The sequence below is a fragment of the Rhinolophus ferrumequinum genome, chromosome 4 (genome assembly GCF_004115265.2).
Source record: "Rhinolophus ferrumequinum isolate MPI-CBG mRhiFer1 chromosome 4, mRhiFer1_v1.p, whole genome shotgun sequence".
NCBI classification, from domain to species: Eukaryota; Metazoa; Chordata; class Mammalia; order Chiroptera; family Rhinolophidae; genus Rhinolophus; species Rhinolophus ferrumequinum.
Window position 1 is genome coordinate 216152 of NC_046287.1, and position 20851 is coordinate 237002.

Here is a 20851-nt window from a genome sequence, read left to right on the forward strand (position 1 = left end):
AAAAGTCCTGGAAGTACACACTGTTCCCCCAATAAAGTCCTGTAAAAAAAAAAAAATACATGCCAAATATCCGTAAGTTTTCAGTAAGTGTGGCTTGGAAATGAGACAGCTAGGGAAAACTGTGTACAGCTCAAAAGGAAAGCAAGCCCGGCCGCGGGTAAAATCTGATAGTTTGAATTCTCTTTTATGTTTAAACACCTGCTGAGTATCTGCCAGCCTATCCATTGTTCTCAGAAATGATATTCAGTATGTATTTTCCCCTTATATCCCTTTAATGAGGCACAGTATCTAACTTTTGCCTATAATGTAGGACTACAGGAATACATTGATAATAGCACTATATCACTGCATGAAAAAGAAGTGCAGTACAGCACGCTAATTCAGTCCATGATAGTTTCTTAATGAGTTTCATAACAGAATTATAAATGGAAGATAATTAGCTAAGATTTAAGCAAGAGTTGGCCAACTGTCTGAAATATTAATTAAAAGGAAAACAGTACTCAAATGGGACATAATTAGAATCTTACGCCATGACCAACTGGTGTGGTACCCCACCTAAGGAGCAGATCTACACTAAATACTCATTTTTGCCCCAAACTTTAACACTTAAAAAACACCCCCGACTTTGTCTCCAGCCCTTGCTTGTAGGGTTCACAGCACCACTCACTGTGTCATTATGATTCATACATATGCACATGCAGACACACACACTGAGACCTCCTCCCATCATCGCCACTTCAGGAACCTGAGGGCAGGCCACTGAGAGCCACAATACAGGGTGCGACAAGGCCCTCCCCGAGACACTGGATGGCAGAGGACAGGGCTCAGCCGGCTGGGACCGAGGCCCGGACAGAGGACAGGATGGCTCAGCCCCACAGCCTTCCCTGCAGCCACAGCCCTGGCTCCCGCCGGGGTGGGGTCCCCCTGGGGAAGACCCAGCCTGACTGTCCTACAGGGAGAAGCCGACCGTCTGCATTACAGCACACTCTGCCTCACCAGCCCACAGCGGCTGCCACGGGCAGACAGGTCAGGGTGGCCTGTCACCCAGGGTCTGCACAAGTGGCAGGGGAAGCAGCAGAAAGAGCAGTGTCATCAAGGGCCTCAGAGGCACAGAACAGGGAGAAGGGGCTGCGGTGACGGTGACTCTGAGGTCCCCTGGGCAGGGGCCACGCCCACTCTGTGCCCCACACAGCCAAGCTGAACCCAAGCAGAAGGAAAACAGGCAGACAGTGTGCAGATGGATGAGCTACCGTACAAATGCTGTGCTCCTGCTACTAGGTGACTGGAGAGGACAGCCCGCTATGGAGGTGGCAGGAACGCTGCACAGGGGCTGCTCACTCGTTAAGCGCGCAGGTGCAAAGGGCCAGCACCGTGCAAGGGGACCAGAGCCAGTGCAGCAGGAGCCCACTCAGCAGGGAGCTGGGCCTAAAGTGGCCCAGGTGCCGAGACCCTGCCCCAAAGCCAGTGCTGTCACCCCATTGCAGGTCCCTTGAGATCTGGCTCCTGTGAGCACCAGCCATGGGGAACACCCAACTTAGCCATGAATTATGTCAGGTGCTCACCCAGTGTCCCAGGTAGGAGGGAAGCCGCTGAGCTACCCCTTAGGCTATGGGGCCCTCCCGGGTGTACTTCAGTTAGGTCAGGGCTGCCCTGTGCCAGGACACATCCCCAGAACTGGTGGTGCAGCTTCCCAGCAGGAAACAGTGCATCTGAAACAAATTTGCTCATTGCTTCAAAGGCAAAACACCCTCCCCATTAACTCCAAGGGGCTTTGCTACAAATTGCCATAGGGGAAGTGGCCCTAAGTGACTGCAACCTACAGTATAGGTTTAGCTCTCTTGGTCTTCGCCAGAGGAGTCTGTTTCTTCAAATGTAAACAGGGGCTCCTGACATGCAGCCACTGCCCTGGGCCAAGGATGCAGCCCGGAACTGCCCTGCCCGCCATCCCCAGGGCCACAGAGAGCTCTAATGAGCCCAGGCGATGCTCAGAACACGTGCTTCTGGCCGAGCCTTGAGTGAGTCCTGCCTGTGGTCTGCTTCCTGTGACAGCTACCACGCCAGCATCCCTTCCATAGATGTGCAGGTGGCCCCAGGGGGGCCTTGCCACCATCCTGGGACCAGCGGGATTGAGGAAGAGGGATGTCAGGGCACAAGTGCAGCAAACCAGCACCTTCTCCACCTGTCACACACGGCCCTAATGTGACACTCATCACAAGGCACGCGGAGCTGTGGAAACCGAACATGAGAACAGCTCTGGTTTCAGGCATCAGGAAATTCTAAGTGCTTGGAATGTTTCCATCCGCAACCTCACTGAGGTGTGGCCCCTGCAGAAGGGCCGCCAGCTATCTTCTTAAGGGGTTCGATCTTCTTAAGGGGTTTGTGACTCTAATATTCTGTTCCCACTTACATCTTATACTTTCAGGACCTACTAACCCATCCTTGCAAACACAATGTTTAAACAACCCAACTTTACCTGACAATTTTGTCACATTCCAATAGAAAAGGGAGGCTGGTTTCAGGCAAGATGTTTGGTGACTGATAAAAACAATGAAACACTTTCATTCATGTAAGGTGCATTACAGATGACATAATAATTAGGTTGGTTGAAAAGTAATTGTGGTTTAAAAGGTTAAATAATTGCAAAAACCGCAATTACTTTTGCACCAACCTAACAGTTTCTTGTATAGGGAGGAGCACTTAGTAGACGGATCAGAAACATGAAGGAGGAAGAGGGGGTGAGCTGTACTTGGAAGAAGCTGCTGTGCAGTGGACGGGATCCCCCAATCGAAATGCAGACGAACAGAAGGGGGGCCGGTCAGCAGCATGGAGACCCTGCAACAGCCCCAGGTCTGCCCCAAGAACCTCAATACTGAGTTGTAAAGCCTGCCAATGCTGCTCACAGTGGGGGTATAAAACTGTACACTTGGTGCTCACTGAATCTGTTCACGTGCACGCGGAAGCCTGCAGCCCACAGTCTACACGGTGACCTGCTTGTCAAGCTGAGGCGGGGCTCGGGCAGCACCCCCACCGATGCTCCAACAGGAAGCAAGGGGGAGCCATACCTGCTTTTCTCCACACGCGTTCTGCCCTGCTGACAAATCAGTTTCCTTTTCTTATTGTTAGCAAATGCTTATTAATTACACTTGCCACTGGGCTTTTAATTACAAAGGCCAAAAACACAATCACCTATTTTAAATGTAGAGAAGAAAAAACAAAATCATGGTCCCAACTAGTCCAAGTAACATGAGAAACATACCTAAAAGCTTCTCTTTTACCTGAAACCATAAAACTCCCTGTAGAAAACATACAAAAAAAGCTTCTGGACATTGGTCTTGGTGATGACTTTTTGGGTTTGACACCCAAAGCAAAGGCAGCAAAGGTAAAAATAGACAAGTGGGAAGATATGAAACTAAAAAGCTTCTGTACAGAAAAGGAAACCATCAACAACATGAAAAGGCGACCTACTGAATGGGAGAAATACTTGTAAATCATGTATGTGACAAGGAGTTAATGTCCAAAATATATGAAGAACTCATATAGCTCAACAATAAAACCAAAATCCGATTTAAAAGTTGGCAGAGGGCTTGAAGAGACATTTTCCCAAAAAAGACACACAGATGACCAACTGGCATATGAAAAGGTGTTCAACGTGACTAATCATCAAGGAAATGCAAATCAAAACCACAGTGAGATGTCACATCACACCTGCCAGAACAGCCATCATTAAAACGACAACAGAGTAGTGTTGGCGAGTATGTGGAGAAAAGGGGACCCTCGTGCACTGGGAGATTGTAAGTTGGCGCAGACACTATAGAAAACAGTATGGAGGTTCCTCAGAAAATGAAGACTGGAACTATCTCATGAGTCAGCAATTCTACTTCAGGGTATTTATGTGAATGCAATGAAAATACTAATTGGAAAAGATAGCTGCACCCCCATGCTCACTTCAGTGTTATTCACAATAGCCAAGACTTGGAAACAACCTAAGAGCCCATCGAGGGATGAATGGGTAATGATGTGGTCCATCCACACAACGGAGTATTACTCTGCCATAACAAAGAATGAACTCGACAAGGATGGACCTTGAGGGCATTAGACTAAGTGAAATAAGTCAGAGAAAGACGAGTACCATATGATACCACTTATATGTGGAACCTAGAAACGAAACAACAAACCAAACTCATAGACACAGAACAGATTGGTGTTTGCCAGAGGCAGTGAGTGGGGAATGGACAAAATGGAAGAAGGGGGTCAAAAGGTACAAACTTCCAGTAATAAAATAACTACGTCCTGGTGGTGCCATGTACAGCATGGTGACTACAGCTAACAACACTGTACTGTATAACTCGAAGCTGCTGAGAGAGATCTTTATGGTTCTCACCAAAAGAGAACACTTTTCCGTAACTACGTAAGGTAATGGATGCCAACTAGACTGATGGTTCTGCAGTAAGTACACACACGTGTGAAGTCATTTCGCTGTGCATCTGAAACTTACACAGTGCTGTTCGTCATTTATAGCTCAGCGAAGGTGAGGAAAAAGTAAAACCTTCCCTTTTTTCATTTTAATGTTGACGATTCTAGGGTAATGAATGTAACGAGAAGACATATAGTTTGTGGGGCTTTACACAACATGGGCGTTGTTGGTGTCTTCTGACATTCCATTTTAAGGCACTGCCAGGTTTACCAATTAAATGTATAACGCACTGCCTTTGTTACTGGTTAAAAATACATCACTTAATAAACACGAGAGTGTGCCCCGCGACTTACAGGCGTTGCAGGTAAAGAGTATCGTCTCTATTTTACAGATAAAGAAACCCGGGCGCAGAGAGGCTGCTGTAGTTGTCCTTTAAAGTGGGGAAAGCAACTCCACGTGTACAGGTGGGTCGCCAGTGGCGGGTCATGCATCGGCCATCGGGAGCGTCTGCAAATCCCTTCTTTCCTCATGGAATGTGTTCGCCGGGTCCTGGGGGGTCCCGCAGGCCTTGAGGCCCCGCCCAGGCCCCAGGGCGGGACCTGTAGATCCCGGACTTACCTGGGGCCTGGGGGCAACCCCGGACCCCGCCCAGCCAGCGGCCCAGGTCTCAGGTCGGGGCGGAGGTGGGCCGGGGTCTTGGGCGGAGAGCAGTGTCTGAGCCGGCGTCCTTCCCGGGCTCCCCGCCCGCCGACCGCGCCCCCGCCCCTCCCGCGCTCACAGCCCGGCTCCCGAAGACCGCGCTTCTCCTGCGCCCGGGTCCCTCCCGCGCCTCCCGCAGCTTCCCATCACACCTACCGCGCCTCCGCGCCGCCGCCATGCGGGTCCCGCAACCGCCGCCCCCTGCCCAGGCAGGAGTTTCGCGCGGTGCTTCCGGATCCGCCTTTGTAGGCCCGCCCACAAAGCAGGCTGCCCAGTCCGAATCCAGGTTCTCCGCCACTGGATGCCAATCAGCCGCATCCTGGCTTCGGATTGGATTTTATGGGAGCTGTAGGCGTGGCCTCAGTGTGCATTTGTTCCGCGCATGCTCAGAGAGAAGCGACTGAATGCCGAGTGCGACCCTCCTGGCTTCGGTGGGGTCAGCGGGAGGGGACAAGGAGAGGGAGCGGGTCACGGGGAGGGGTCACCAGCGAGAAGGATTGTGCCCCTGGTGGCTGCCCACGGTGCCGGCGCCCTTAGTCCCAGAGTCCCCATCTCAGCAGGGCGCTGGTGGGAGCAGTGGGAGGGGTCTGCCTGGCGCCCACTCTGCGCCAGGCGTCCTTAGGTACCGCAGAAGTTAGCGCGAAGTGGTAAAGAAGAGCCGTAAGAAGAGCCGGGAGATCGCCCTCTGGAGCCGGCGCCCTCCCCGTCCCTCTGACCCGCGTGTCCGTGTCGCACCGCGGTACACCTAGGGAAGGCCCTCCACCACCACGTGCACTTCCCTGCGTTTCGCCTTCTCTGGGACCTTGATTTCTCGTTCACCCTTCTTCCCTGAGTGCACGACTTGGAGAAGGCATTTCCGAGAGTCTGTGTCAAGCACTGTTCCGGGGATGCCTCCGTGAATGGTCTGATGAGAGTATGAAGTGAGACAGACAAAGTGTCACATGGAGATTTGGGAGAAAAAGAGAGCCGGAAGGGGGTTTCCAAGTGGGGAGATGGAGTGGTCAGCAAGACCTCAGGGAGGGTAATTTGAGGCAGGCTGAGCTGATGGAGCAGGGCTTGGTAATATCTAGGCAAAGAGCGCTGGAAGCACAAGGGACAGCAAATGTTCCCCAGCCCCCGGGTGATTGTGTCTGGGAAGCAGGGCCAAGCCCAGTGTGGCTGGAGCACAGTGATTGGTGAGTAAGGGGAGCCACAGATGTGGTCGGATGGGAAGGAGACCTCAGTGTTGGGGCCAGACCACAGAGGGGAATGTATCAACTTTATGTTTTCCAGTGAGTGAGATGGAAAATCATGAGCTGGTTTTAGGCAAAGTGAAATTATATGACATCGTCAGAAAGTCACTTGAGCCACTGAGCTGAGAGTAGATTTTGGTGGGGGAAGCATGGAAACCAGTTTGAATTCATTGCAATAGGAAAGACCTTGGTGGCTGGTTGGCACCAGGGTGATAGCATGGGCGGTTGTGAGACGAGGTAGTCAAACTTTGGATATATTTGAAGACACAGCAAAAGAGAGTTTTCTGGTTGACCAAGTGGGAGCTGTGGCAGAAGAGAAGTGTGGATCGGCTGTTAGTGGTCTGGATGCAGGAAGGCTGGACTTGCACTGAGGATGTGAGAAGGCTCCACAAGGATCATCACTGGGCCTGGGTCATATACAGTGCTGGGCAAGTTAAATTTGAGGTGCTCGTTAGACATGTAAGTGTAGGAATCAGTTAAGCAGGTCAACCTGATTTTAGAGTTCAGGAAAAAGGCCCACGTTTGACATACATAACTGGGTTTGTCTGCATATAGGTGGTATTTAAAGCTATAAGAGGGAGTGAGCATAGCCAGGGAAGTGGTCCAAGGAGCGAGCTCTGAGATGCTCTAACTTTTGGACAGTGGGGAGGTGAAGGGGTCCCAGCTATGGCACACGAGAGGGCATAGACAGGGAAGAATGAGAAAGACAGTGAGCTGTCCTGAAGCCAAGTCAAAGAAGTCATCATTTGTCTCAACGGATGTTAGTGGGTTAAGACGGGATTGATCTGAGACAATTGGATTTGTCATGTGCAGGTTATCAGAGACCTTGATTACAGTAATTTTGTTGAAGTAGTAGAGGTAAAAGCTTAATGGGGATTCAATAGGGAGAACTGCAGGGGAGAAATTGAAGATGTTGAATATACGTCACTCTCTGTTGGGACCAGGGAAATGGGGCGGTAGCTGGAAGGTTTTTAAAGACAGAACACACATACCACATACACACATATAATCAAAAGAGGGTTAAAAAAAAAACCCCAACAGAACACACACAACACACACAGCAAATTTATATGCTGAAGGACCTGATCAAGTTGAGATTGAAAAATGAGTAATGGAACACAAATGACACGATGAAAAAAAATGGGCCAAAGACCTTAACAGAGAAAGTAGATATACCGATGGTAAATAAGCATATGAAACGATTGTCCACATCATATATCATCAGGAAAATACAAATCAACAAACAATGACACACCACTGCACACCTGTTAGAATGGCCAAAACCCAGACACTGACAACATCAAGCGCTGGTGAGGCTATGGAGCCACAGGAACTCTCACTGCTGGTGGGGAGGCAAATGGTGCAGCCACTTTGGAGGACAGTTGGTTTGTTACCCAACTAAACAGTCTCACCATGTGATCCAACAGTCATGCTCCTTGGTATTTATCCAAGTGAGTTAAAAGCTTATGTCACACAAAAACCTGCACATGATGTTTACAGCAGCTTTAGTCATAGCTGCCAAAATGTGAAAGCAACCAAGACATCCTTCAACAGGTGATGGATAAATAAACTGTGGTCCATCCAGACAGTGGAGTACTATTCAGCTAAAAAGAAATGTGCGCTCAAACCACGGAGGGACCTGAACTGCATATGACTGAGTGAAAAAAGCCAGTCTGAAAAGGCTACAGACTGTAGGATTCCAACTCTATGACATTCTGGAAAAGGCACAACTATGGGGACAGTAAAGAGACCAGTTATTGCCAGGGGTTGGGGGAGGAGTGAATGGGGAGCACAGGGGATGTTTAGGGCAGTGAGACTCCTCTGTATGACACTGTGATGGTGGATACAGGTCATTACACATCTGTCCAGACCCACAGAAGGAGCGACACCAAGAGTGACCTGATGTGAACTGTGGACGCTGGGTGATGACATGTCAGTGCAGGATCATCAGTTGTCACAAATGTCCTATCTTGGGGGGCTGTTGATGGAGGAAGGCTGTGGGTATGGGAGAGGGGGCGTATATGGGAAATCTCTGTACCTTCCTCTCAATTTTGCTGTAATCCTGACACTGCTCTTAAATATAGTCTATTTTTAAAAAGTAGATGGTGCAGGAGAGAGAATACATGCTGGATACCATCCTTGGTTAGGTTGCATCTGAACTTGCCGTTTTCTCCTTCAATGTTCCCCCCCCCCCCCCCCCCCCGTGTTCAAGCCTACTCTGGACTTCTTGACCCGACAACCAAGTCTTCCCAGAAACCACACGTTTTCCTTGAGCCCCGTTTCTTTCATTCTTTTACACCCGACCTTTTTTTTTTTAAAACCTTTTTTTTTTTTTGACATTTTATTTATTTATTTATTTTTACTTTATTGGGGAACAGTGTGTACTTCCAGGACTTTTTTTCAAAGTCAAGTTGTTGTCCTTTCAATCTTAGTTGTGGAGGGCGCAGCTCAGCTCCAGGTCCAGTTGCCATTGCTAGTTGCAGGGGGCACAGCCCACCATCCCTTGCGGGAGTCGAAACTGGCAACCTTGTGATTGAGAGGACGCGCTCCAGCCAACTGAGCCATCCGGGAGCTCAGCGGCAGCTCAGCTCAAGGTGCCGTGTTCAATCTTAGTTGCAGGGGATGGAACCCACCAATCCCTTGTGGGACTCGAGGAATTGAACTGGCAACCTAGTGGTTGGGAGCCCACTGGCCCATGTGGGAATCGAACCAGCAGCCTTCGGAGTTAGGAGCATGGAGCTGTAACCACCTGAGCCACCAGGCTGGCCCACACCCGAACTTTTTGAAAGAGTTGAAGACAAAGTCAGTGTCACTTTGACATCTTAGCTGACTGCTGCTCACTGTGTCTTTCATTTGCACTCCTGTGCTTCAGCTGCTCTTGCTATAGTCACAAGGACCTGCGTGTCACCAGTTCTAGTGCACACGGCTCAGCAATCGTCACCACTTGGGTGTCCCAGAAGCACCACCTACCAATCGCAAAGCTGGACCTGGGGTTCCATGCGCTCTCCTCCCTCTCCCCCCCCCCCCCCCGACAGCCCACCCAGTACTATGCTTGTGATGTTCCACTTTTGCTGTCTAGGTCATGGCTTCATCGTGCTCACCGGGGTTTCCCAGGCATTTCACAATCCATCTCCCCGGTTCTACTGCTGTTTCCTCATTCCAAACTACCTGCATCTCTTCTCCTCAGAGCAGCCAAAGTGATCTTGTAGAAATCTCATTGCAGTTCAAAAGTCAATGAATGTGACATCCAATTTACAAGCCAAGGAAGATAAAAATGACACGATCATACCAATAGATGCAGAAAAAGCATTTGACAAAATTCAACAAAATCCAAAGTTAGTGATAAAACATGAAACTAGGAAGAGAGGAGAACTTCATTTCAAAAAAGAACATCTAGAAAACCTACAGCTGACATCATACTAGCTGGTGAGAAACTAGATGCTTTACCTACCATCAGGAAACAAGGAAGAGCATCTCATCACACCACTCCTTTGCAAAATCACACGGGAAATCCTAGCTAATGCACTAAGATCAGAAAAAAGGGAAAAAGGTATATAGAGTGGGGAAGGAGAAATGAAACTTTGTCCACAAATGGCATGGTTGTCTATGGAGAACATCTTATTTTCCTGCTCCAAATCCTACGTCAAATTTTACTGTATCTAGGGTATAACTCCGACTCCTTGAAAGTCCCCTGACTTGCTCTCCAGACGTGTTCATGCTATTCTCCCCTTGTCCTCGTTACTCTGAGTGTTCACAGCACCAGGCCCTCCCATCCCCTGAACCCTCAGCCTAAACCCTGCCCCTGCCCCATGCTTTTCCTGCTGGAATCCCAGTCCTTCTACGTGGCTTTGGCAGAATTGGACACCTGGCTTCCTTCCAGCCCTGCTGTACAGTCCCCTTGCTCTCAGTGCCTCAAACCCTACTGGTTGGCTGCACTGACAGTTACTCAGCCAGAGGAAACTGGGGAGGGGGAAGAGGGAAAGCAACTGTCAGTCACTGGGGGATGGAAGCCACACAAAGTCTTCCCACTTTCCAAGCTTCAGGGTGCATTCCCCATGAATTCCTGCCAGCCGTGGGGGTTGCCAGCCTGATAATGCATCTCAGCACCCTTCCCTCCCTCCAATTTCCTGGATCAACCTCCCAGACGAACTACCTGCACCCCAAACCCACATCTCAGGATCTGCTTGTGGGGACCATAGAAGCAGCTAAAGCTTGAATCACAACTTCCTCAGGGAGTTGTTCCCTGATACCACAAGCTGTAGAGGTTGCCCCTGTAACATTTTCAAACAACATCCTGTATCTCCCTTCAGAGAGGCACTTATACCGTGTTTCCCCGAAAATCAGACCTAGCCGGACAATCAGCTCTAATGCGTCTTTAGGAGCAAAAATTAATATAAGACCTGGTCTTATTTTACTATAAGGGATCTTATATTAATTTTTGCTCCAAAAGCCGCATTAGAGCTGATTGTCCGGCTAGGTCTGATTTTCGGGGAAATACAGTAACTTGTAATGATATGCTATTGTGCTACTTTGAAAAATGCTCTCTCTAGACTGAAAGCTCCATGGAGCCCGTGGCCAGTTCTCTGTTAATTCTGCTCACATATTGAGAGCACATGACAGGCACTGGGCACATTTTTGTGATTTGTGTTGTTGCTGTGGCATGAGTGAATGAATAAATGAATCTCTAAAAGATGAAAGGATGGGGACAGATAATGGAGAGGAAGACAGTAAATTTTAAAATGAAAAAAAAATTGACCTAGAATCTAGATTTAGGGTTGCGGTTTGGCACACACAATTCCTTGCTTTTTGACAGTGGGGACAAAGTTGGACAACGCCAGAAATCGGAAGGAGAAATCCAGTTTTGGGCAGGTTTCTTTGCTTCATCTTGTATTCGCTCCCCTCAGCATTTAGAACTCTCCAGTGAAAATAAACTGCAACTGATTAATAGGAGTGATCCATTATATAAAGAAATCTTGTGGAGGCAGCGCTTTTGATGAAAGATCTTGGAATTTCAGAAAAAATTGCTTTGTCCCATTCCAGATAGTTTGATCACCTGATTCTCGTTTTGCTATTCTAATCCCTATCCATTTCCCTGTCACATTTCATCTTGGTTTTTCACTTCTACCATCATTCAGGTCTTTACCTCATTTAAACTGTACCACAGCCCAGACAGAGACGCAGAAAAGTCCTTCATTGCAGAGGTATTAAAAATGGGGCTACCTGAGTGGCCCAAGGTCAGGCAACTACTACATTAGGGAGGGGGATAGAAGCAGTCTCGGATTCCCAGCACAGCACAGGTCGTCACTCAGGACACAGTGACTCTCCTTCCCGACAGGCAATCCCATCTTGGAAGGGCATCCCCATGAATTTAATTACTGTCTGTCAAAATATGGCCCGTGTCGCCAAATTTTCCACATCGCTGCAGGTTGTCGACACAACTTCACTGAATTAATTCTCCTCCCTCAACCGTTGGCTGTGTGGTCTGTGTGCTGCTGGCCCGCTGCCTCTGCACTCCGCTTACTAACAAGGAGAGCGCTGCTCCCGGGACCCGGGGACGCCGTGGAGGACGCCTTCCCCGCGAAGACAGCACGGCGCGTTTCCTCCACTGGAAAGTGCACGCGTGCGACGAGTGGGAGGCTCGGCTGGACCACCCACGGCAGCAGGATGGACAGCACAGCGGCACCTTTGCGTGAAGCTCCTCTGCCAGCACGCAGAACGCACATCTGCCGCGGAAGCATTGGCGTGTGCAGAAGTCTTTACTTTGGGCACGAGTCCCTCGCACGAATGCGCCCCGTGTCACTCTCCCGGGCCCAGAGCTGGCGGCACCTGCCCAGGTGTTCGGGTGCTTGTGGGGTCCGCGGGTAACTTTCCAGCGCTTTCGGCATCTGCTCGCGCGCCGCGCTGGGGCCGCGGCCGGACCCGCCGGGCTTGCTCCGGGCGCCTCGAGTACCCGCGTGACCCGCCGCTCCCTGCGCAACAGTTGGCGGACCCCGCGGTGCGCGGAGCGCGCGCTCCCCGGTGGCCGTGCGCGTCGGGCGGGGAGGGGCGGGAGGGCGGCCGGGGTCGCGGCCCGAGGCCCTGCGCTGCCCCCGCGTGGCCGACCCCTCTCCAGACGCCGCGGCGCGCCGGCCGCCCCCCGGTGCGCGGGGCCTCCCCGGGCGCCCAGTGCGCAGGCGCCGCTGTGAGGACCGACCGCGCGCCGGGCTCGAGCGCGGTCGGAGCGCGCGGCGGCGGTGGCGGCGGCGGCGGCGGCGGCGGCGCACGGACCCGCGGGCGGACTGACGCGCGGCCAGACGGGCCGACCCGCAGCCGCCGTCCGGCCTGAGGGGCCGGCGCGCCATGGGGCCCTGCGCCCGCTGAACCAGGAGCGTCCGAGGATGTCGGCGCTGAGGAAGGTGCGAGCGCCGGGGCCGCGGAGCCCGCTCAGGGACCGGGTGCGGGGACTGGGCGCGGGGCGCGGGCGCCGTCGGGGGCGCGGGGACCCGGCGGGACCCGCGGAGACCCGGGGCGGGGGCCCGGCCGGCAGCTGGCGCGCCCCTCCCCCGCCGCGCGCGGGCGGGCGGCGGACCCGACTGGGAATGGCTGGGAGGCGGCGGCGGCCGGGCTGCGCGCGGTCGGGGGTCGCGGGGCCACTGTGCGGCGGCGGCGGCCGGGCGGCCGGGCGGGGGCCGGCGGAGCGCGCGAGGGGGTGGCCGAGCGCCGCGCGGGGCTTGGGGGGTGGTTGCTAAGCGAGGCGCTCCCGGCGCAGGTTTTGTAACCAAGCCTCCCCCGGCGGCGGCTGCTTCTGCTCGCGGCTCGCTCGCTCGCTCGCTGACGATCGCAGGGAAATAACGAGGATGGATTAGCACGGCCCGCGCGGCGTCGGCGGGGGGCGGCGGGCACTGGCCGGCGGGCCGGGGCGGGGGCGGGGCGGGGGCGGCCGCGCGGAGACCCTCGCGGGCAGAGACTGTGCGGGTGGAGGGGACGCGCGGCGCCAACTCCGAAGCTCCTGCCCTTCCTTTGGCCCCTCTCACTTCTCAGCTCGTGAGACTCCGCCGCCTGCCTGTCGCTTCCCCCAGATGAATGGCCAGGGCTCGGAATTCGGAATGCGGGACCCCAAGCCCGCTGTCTGGTATCCATGAAAAATAAAGCGTTCGGCGGCGACTTCTTGCTCTTCTTATTAATTCTGCCGGCACGGGCTGTGGGTGGTGGTAGAGCTGGAAATACGAAGCGCAAGTGCCGCTCTGTCACCTCGGACGCGGAGGCAGGAGCGCAGAGCCGCTTCGGACTGGGCTACCCTGGGGGCCTCCTCCTTGGGTCCTGGTGTCAGCTCGGGCGGGACCTCGAGAGCTCCTGGCTGTGACCTGGGACTCAGACTTTTTTGCAGATGGCTAGTCGCTTGTACTAGTCGTTAGAAACCCCCCTACACCTCAGCATGGCACCACATCCAAAAGGACTGTCCTCACATGCCTCAAAGCTGGTGTGACAGAACCTATTCCTCCCCTCACACCTCGGAAGGAACAATATTTAAATTTGAGGTTAATATGCGTTACAGTACCTTTTCCATTTTACTTCACATTCTTGGAGAAAGGTAATAGCTAACCAAGCGAAAAATGGTGAAATGATGAACAAATGGTAATTTTTGGCAGGTCAGGTTGTTACTCTGCTGTTTAAAAAAATGTCATTAATCAGGATTTTCCAGTAGCCAAATTGTCTTGTGCAGGCAGCTGGGTGACTCACAGATTTGGCTCTAATAGTAATTGTAGACTGTGTGTACCATTTCCTTTTAGATGGTGTGACTTTTTCATTGCTTGGGAGAGAACAAATGAGAACATTTCATGCCCCACATCTGGCAACATGGCTGGGAGGCTGTGGGAATATTGTCTGCCCATGCACATCTGGGCTGTGAGAGCTGTGGACCTACTGGTGGGAAGAAAGTGGGTCAGAAACAGCCCTGGCCACGGCACACTCCCCACCACCGGTTCAGACATCCTGTTCACGCCAGGAGTTCCGTAAATGTGGGGTTGTTCTCAGTGACAACCTGTCAAGTGGCCTGTGCTTTGTCTGAAAGCCACTCCTGCCCCTCCTTACCTTTTTCCTCCCAAATGTCTGCATATTTCATTTCAGGATAAAGGGCTAGCTTAGTGCGCAAAATGAGCACTCGGTGCATCCAAAGTGATGAAGTGATTCAAGTTTTCTCACCACAATGATGTCTGCTCAGAGAGGCTTTCTGAGCCAAGTTTTCATACTGTCCGTCATGATTTACCATCATTATCTTCCGTCCCAGACATCGTTGCACTTACAGCATAGTTGTCCAAAGTGGTATTGCTTGAGATGGAAATAACCACGTATTTATTTACCAATATTTTTGTTAGCTTTCAAATATTTCAATAACATTTTGTTAGGCCTTAGTTACTTGTGATGTAGATGAATTAATAACAATATTTTTATTTTTGTAGAATTTAGATGATTTTTTTCCCAGTGACATAAATATGTCCTCCCATGCCAATGTATTGCTTCTCCTATTTTTGTCTTACTTCATTTTTGATATTGGTAGAAATTCCAAACTAAATGTTAAAAGCAAAAAAAAAATGCTTTGCACAATTTGAGTCACATTGGATACTGGACACTCAGTATCCAACCAATTCTGAAGCAACAGGGTTTTAATATTTTTAAAATTGCTGAAGAATTTGCTAGCTCTGTTTTTAGCAGTGTCTTCCTTAATATGCCTGTGAGACGAAACTGAAGAAAAGCCGTAATTCTTTTGTAACCATGTTGCAGGAAAACATCATGATTTCTCAGTTACCCATGGAGTTCAACGACGTAAACTTCGATTGTAGATTTTAAAGGGAAATTAATTAAACGTGTTATTTATTGACCCTTGGAATGGATATGCCGTGGTCATTCATTGGCTATAATAAAAATAACTCTGATTCATCAGTTTGGCCAGATGGGAGTCATATTTAGAGCACTGCCAGCATGTTGGCTTTAAAAGAATTACAGGCTTCCGTACAGGAAGTAAGCGGGCCAAGCATCAAATGCAGTTCAGAATCATTCTTAATCAACCAGTTTTACGTGCAAGTTATTTTTACCATATACGTAACCATATTCCTAGCCGATCGCCAACTTTTAAATTATGTTCTGTTGTTTTCTAGGTGCTTGTGTGTACAGAGAGGGAGCGTGGTAATTTATGTTTATGATGAAAACACTCATTTTTAGGGAGCGCAGCATATAGTTTTGACATCGACAGTGCAAATTAAGTCCTGTGTCCGCTGTTACATGATCACTTGCTCACTGCTCCGAGTGAGATTTTGAGTCCGTGTTAATCTCGACAAAGGCAGCTGGAGCTCGTGTGTGTCAAACCAGTTTGTCCTCTTTTGTGCCAGTTTTCTGTGCACTGGCTTCATCTGCTGTGGAAAAGCTTCTCAGTCAGCAGCTCGGGGGTCCGCTCCCGCTCTTCCTCCTTCCAGCCCTGAGGGACTGACTGCCCGTGTCCTCAGCTGTTCTGACGTTTCCCACGATGGCACCCTCATCTGCAGGCACTCTGGAGTGACCACGCCCCTCCTGGATTGTTGCCAGGAGTTTTTTTCCCCCTGCTGTCGGGGTTATATTTGTTCTTGGGCTGTCTGTGGTTCCCTGGGGGGGGTCTTCCAGGGGCTGACCTGGCCAGACCAGACCAGACCAGTTGTACTAGGCTTCTGCTTCGGCTGTACTTGCCCTTCTGGGACAACACTTCTGCTTTCTTTGGAGACTCAACCTTGCCCACTTTTGGGCTTTGGCTGTGGCCGGCCCACCCTCTTTTTAGAGGGGGCCTCCTGGTTGACTAAAGAAGTCATAGAACCCCATCTTCTCTCAGGAGTACCGTATTTTGCTGCGTTTGATGCGCTCCTGTGTATAATGCGCACCCACGTTTTTGGCCCAAACTTTCGGGGAAAAATCTTTCGTTTTAATTTTTTAATTCAAAATTTTATTTGTTTACAACTAGGTATTTGTTTTTTGTATTTTAAAGGAATATTAGCATTTATTTTTGAACATATTATAGTACAAGAAATTTTATGTGACAAATAACTACAAAACACAAGAACAGATACAAGGTACAAGAAATGTTAATGTACCACTAACAAATTTACAATATTTATACATCATAGAAGGGCAAGCATTCTTTATCCTTGCAAGTTCGTCGTAAGTTCAACAAAACTGATTATCATACTCCAGGGTATTATTTTGTATACGGATATCATTATTGATTTCTAGAGTTACATTTTTAACTCATAGCATAAATAAAAGAATTAAAAACTTTTATATGGATACAGAATTAGTACTACCTATGTATAATGGACATCCTTATTTTTCCCTCACAAATTTGGGCAAAAAAGTGCGCGTTACACACAGCAAAATAGAGTAATTGTATTAGCCAAGAGCATGTCATTTCACCAAGCCAAGAACTGCTCATGCCCCGTGAAGGCAGGAGCTTTAGAAAGTGCCACTGATGAGGGTGCAGGCCTGGGCTCCTTGGTGTCAGCTTGCAGCCCGGGGGGATGGCCAGTGGGAAGCCAGCCTGGAGGCTGCAGAGCAGACCGCTGCTTCCTACGTTGTGCCTGAAACCCTCATTACTGCTCGATTTTCCATTATGGAGACCAAGAATTCCTCCCTGTGTATTGAGTTTTCTGTCCCCAACAACAACCGAATGGGATGTAAGGATTTTGAGTTTCTCAAAATTTCCACTTTAAAGCTCTCGTTGTGGGGCAAGATTTGTCCCTCTTCAGGCGATACTTTTGTCTGGCATACCTTTTTGTGTATATCCAGAGAAAAAAAGGAAAAATTAAAATTAAACATTGCTAAAAAGGAACTAAGGTTTGCAACCAGCCCATCCATAAAATTGTAGCAAAAACTAAGGACGGTAACTGTGAATCTAACTGTTACTGTCTTTAAGATGATGAGCCATGCTCTATAAGAGAGAACAAAATAGTGGCATGATGGTTCCCTGCCTGGGGCAATATAAAATTATCCTCTTGTGCTTTAAAACTTTGTCTGCGATGTTTGATGACACCAACCAGCAGCTTTGTCTATTGGCAACATGGGTACTGAGTAAGAGTGTAGTTTCTGGAGTCTCATCGCCTGGGCAACTCAGTGTCACTTGGCAAGTTGTTTGACGTCATGCTATTTCAGTACCCTCGACACTAAAAGAGGGACAGATACACGGTAGGTAGGGTTGTCACGAGGATGACATGAATTGATGGCCAGAAAGCACTTAGAACAGCGCAGGTAGCAAATGCTCAGTAAGTATTGACTATTTTTATCTTGAAGAAATGAAATGGGGGACAGGCTGAGCCCTCCTACATTGGAGGTAATCAAGCCATTCTCTGAATTCTCATAATACTTAGGTGTTTGTTATTTCTGGCTTTCTCTTACATATCTGTTTTGCCATCTTTTTCCAAAAAGTTTTGACCCAACGTAACCACAGCAGGACAAAGGCAGAAATATTATTATAATAAAATAGAAATAGACAGTAAGAGCAAACAAGTATGAGAGCCACGAAGAACAGCACAAGTCTTTGGGTATTAAATCTGACTGCGTTTCCTGGAAGCCAAGTCAACAAAAACCAAAAACCATGAGCCCTCACTTGGTCACATTATTGGGGTGGACACACATACTCGTTTTTCAGTCTAGAAAAAAATTTCCCTAGTGTTAGATCTTAAAAGACGTTCGCACAGTGGCCTTTTTGTAAAGGGTCTGGGTTTCTGTAATCCACGACAACTGTACTCATACAGAGTGTTTTTCATGATGGGGTCTTGGAATAGACTTTGGAAGAAACCAAACGCAAAGCATACACACACAACCTGCAAGAGGGTGTAGTTAGCTCTTCCTAGTATTTACGCGTTGTCTCCACGACCAGCTGGTGAGCTTTGTGGGTTCAGGGGCCAGGACTGTGTGTTCACATCCATCCCCTAACCTGTTGAAGTTCTCACTGATACGTGAGTTCACGGTGTCTGTCCTGTGGACAACTCAGACCTCTCACATCTTATGCGTCTTCACGTTTCCCACAATGCTTTCATGTAAATGCCTCATCAGCCCATCGTAGCCAGGGACAGGTGACTGTGTTGTCCTGAGTGTGACGTCTGACCTGAACGGAGGCATCACAGCTGTTGTCTCCAACCACCCCTACTTCCTGTCTGTCTCCCACCCACTCTCTGGGGCGAGGTACTCAGTCTCCCAGTAAGAGCTTGGAGGATGCTTCAGCCACTCTTCCCTGAGCCCACCAGCTGGATGATGTGACTTTCTCTGTGCACTCATTATTATGGTGACACCACACTGCCCTCCCCTTTCAGAGTGACAGCTTTTGAGGAAGTGTGCCTGCTGTCACTCGTGATTGGATCCTGGCCCTGGAGGCCCCACCTGTCTGTCTGATCCAATGAACGAGCTCAGCGTGGCCTCAGGGTTTCCCAGACCTTTCCTGGTGTCACATTGTCTCCTGTCATCCCCGGCCCCTCTCCGAGCCCCTCACTGCATGTGCCTGTTTCCTGGTTCAGTCACACAGCAGCGTGCCCCATGCTTTGGCTCACAGTGAACAATTGTTTCTGTATTTTTCTCATATTTGTTCTTTCACACTGGTTGACCTGTGACTTTCCTTCTGGCATGTTTCCCAGCCCACCGGAGCTAGAATTAAGTCATTCTGTGGTCCTTTGTTCCACGCAGGATCATTGCTTGTGTTCCCAGCGCGTCCTCAGTGGTGCCAGGTGCTGTCCGTGGTGCTGAGGAGATTCTGAGGGCAGGTTTGGGACGGCTCACTTGCTTTCCTAGTGTTTCGGGTCATGTCACGCAGTAAATATGTGAGTGGACAAGGAAGCACACACCAGTTGGCCCCTCGCTGTGCTACGAAAGGGTCCTCATGTCCCTGCTTTCACTCACGGCTTCTCTACATTGGGTGTGCAGTGGTTGAGATATGAAACCGTACACACACATCCGTGGGTTTGTACACCCTTTTTGTTGGTCTGTAGTGTGCAAAGTTTGGCTCCTTAAAAATACTTTAGTTTTTCTGACGTTCTTTGTAATATTTTGACAGTTTCTAAACCAATTTCTGAAAACCTGTTTTGCGACCCTATTAAAAACTTAGTGTAGGATCTATGCTATGATAAGTTAGAAGTTTTCATAAGCAGGTGAATGTGGTATTTTCAAACGTATGCTGTGGTCATTTTAGTGTATAACATTCCCAGGTCATCAACAAGCATCCTAAATTAGCACCGGAATTAGTGCTAATTTTTATTTTTATTGTGAAAGATGGGTTACGTAGCTCTTTAAACAACCAAACAGTGTTTCTTAGTCTTCAGTTTATCCACTTGCTTGTTCCTCTAATGATATTTTATTAAGATTCACATCACTCACTTAAAAAACACACACACCTTTATTTTTTTATGTAACTAGTCTTGCAGTTTCACTTCTGGGAACTTGTCCTAAGGAAATAATCATGAATTCACAGGAAATCAGCTAAACAGATGCTCACTCCAGGTTTGTTTCCTAATAAAATGTTGGGAAACAGCAATAACAGGAGTTTGGAAGAATTCATTATGATTTAGCCACACTATGAAAGGTAGACAGCATTACACAGAAGACAGTTAAATGTTTGGACCCTCTGGACTTTCCTCAGGAGAGTGGAGGTGAGAAGTGTGGGATCTTGGACCATCTTGCAGTGGATCTTAGCATCTTTAGCCACATAAGAGGTGCTTATGTGGGAATAGAATGCGTGTCCTCAGTGTTCCAAGTTCAACAGTGTCACTAACATGAGTGGAGTTCCTGACTGTCCGCAATGCCTGGGGCCTCTGCCTCACTGCTCCACACTGTCCCCTGCTGTGGGTATGGGATAGTCTTCGGGAACTGGTCAGCATCTTTCCAGGGGCAAGAACACGCACACCTGGGTCAGCGTTGTGTTGTCCAGCTCCGCCCCATCTCCTGGGTCTCTTCCTGCGGGGACCTTTTGGTACCGTTACCCCACTTTTTGAAACTCTTCTCTCTAGGATATAGTTTGTCTTCTGTGGCTTGTGCAGGAATTGGAGGCTGGTTGGGCTGCTTTCATACATTTGCTTTGCTTTTCTTCTGGTCATCTCCTCTGCTAAATATTTGGGAACTACAGAGAAGCAAAAATTAGATGACCTGAAGGTCACCAATAGTTCTGTGACCTAGAAATAGGTCATGTGTCCTACACGCTTCTTTTCCGTGTTGTTCTTATTGTTTTTTAAACCAAAAATGGGAATGATTCAGTTTTTTTTCCACTTTATAGTTCTTTCTGAGAGTTTTCCCGTGTCTTCGAAATATTCTTTGACAATCTGACTTTAGTTGAGGTGTGTGGTGTTAGCCAACCATACTTATTGCTCAGCGTCTAAGTTTCTTACAAAATTTTGGCCATTATTCTGTGATTAATGTCTTTTTCCATATTTTCTGAAAACCTAGATAATTTTTCTCTACTAAATTCCTAGAAACAGAATTACGGGACTAATGGATGTATTTAGCTTCCTGGGCTGCTGTGACAAAT

The 20851-nt window shown here is 49.3% G+C and overlaps 2 protein-coding genes across 6 annotated transcripts in view; one reads left to right on the top strand and one right to left on the bottom strand.

Annotated features, from left to right (window-relative positions):
* Window positions 1–5359, bottom strand: part of ERICH1 (glutamate rich 1) — a 47548-nt gene extending 42189 nt beyond the window's left edge. For 4 of the 5 annotated variants that reach the window (XM_033104532.1, XM_033104530.1, XM_033104529.1 and 1 more), the window contains exon 1: window positions 5270–5359. In XM_033104532.1, coding sequence (XP_032960423.1) covers window positions 5270–5291 — 22 coding nt within the window. In that variant the 5' untranslated portion in view covers window positions 5292–5359. The remainder of the gene's footprint in view (window positions 1–5269) is intronic. The other variant, XM_033104533.1, reaches the window with a different exon arrangement.
* A 7260-nt stretch (window positions 5360–12619) lies between these two features.
* DLGAP2 (DLG associated protein 2) overlaps window positions 12620–20851 on the top strand; it is a 452087-nt gene continuing 443855 nt past the window's right edge. The window contains exon 1 of the mRNA XM_033104757.1: window positions 12620–12740. The gene's annotated coding sequence lies outside the window, so the exon portion shown is untranslated. The remainder of the gene's footprint in view (window positions 12741–20851) is intronic.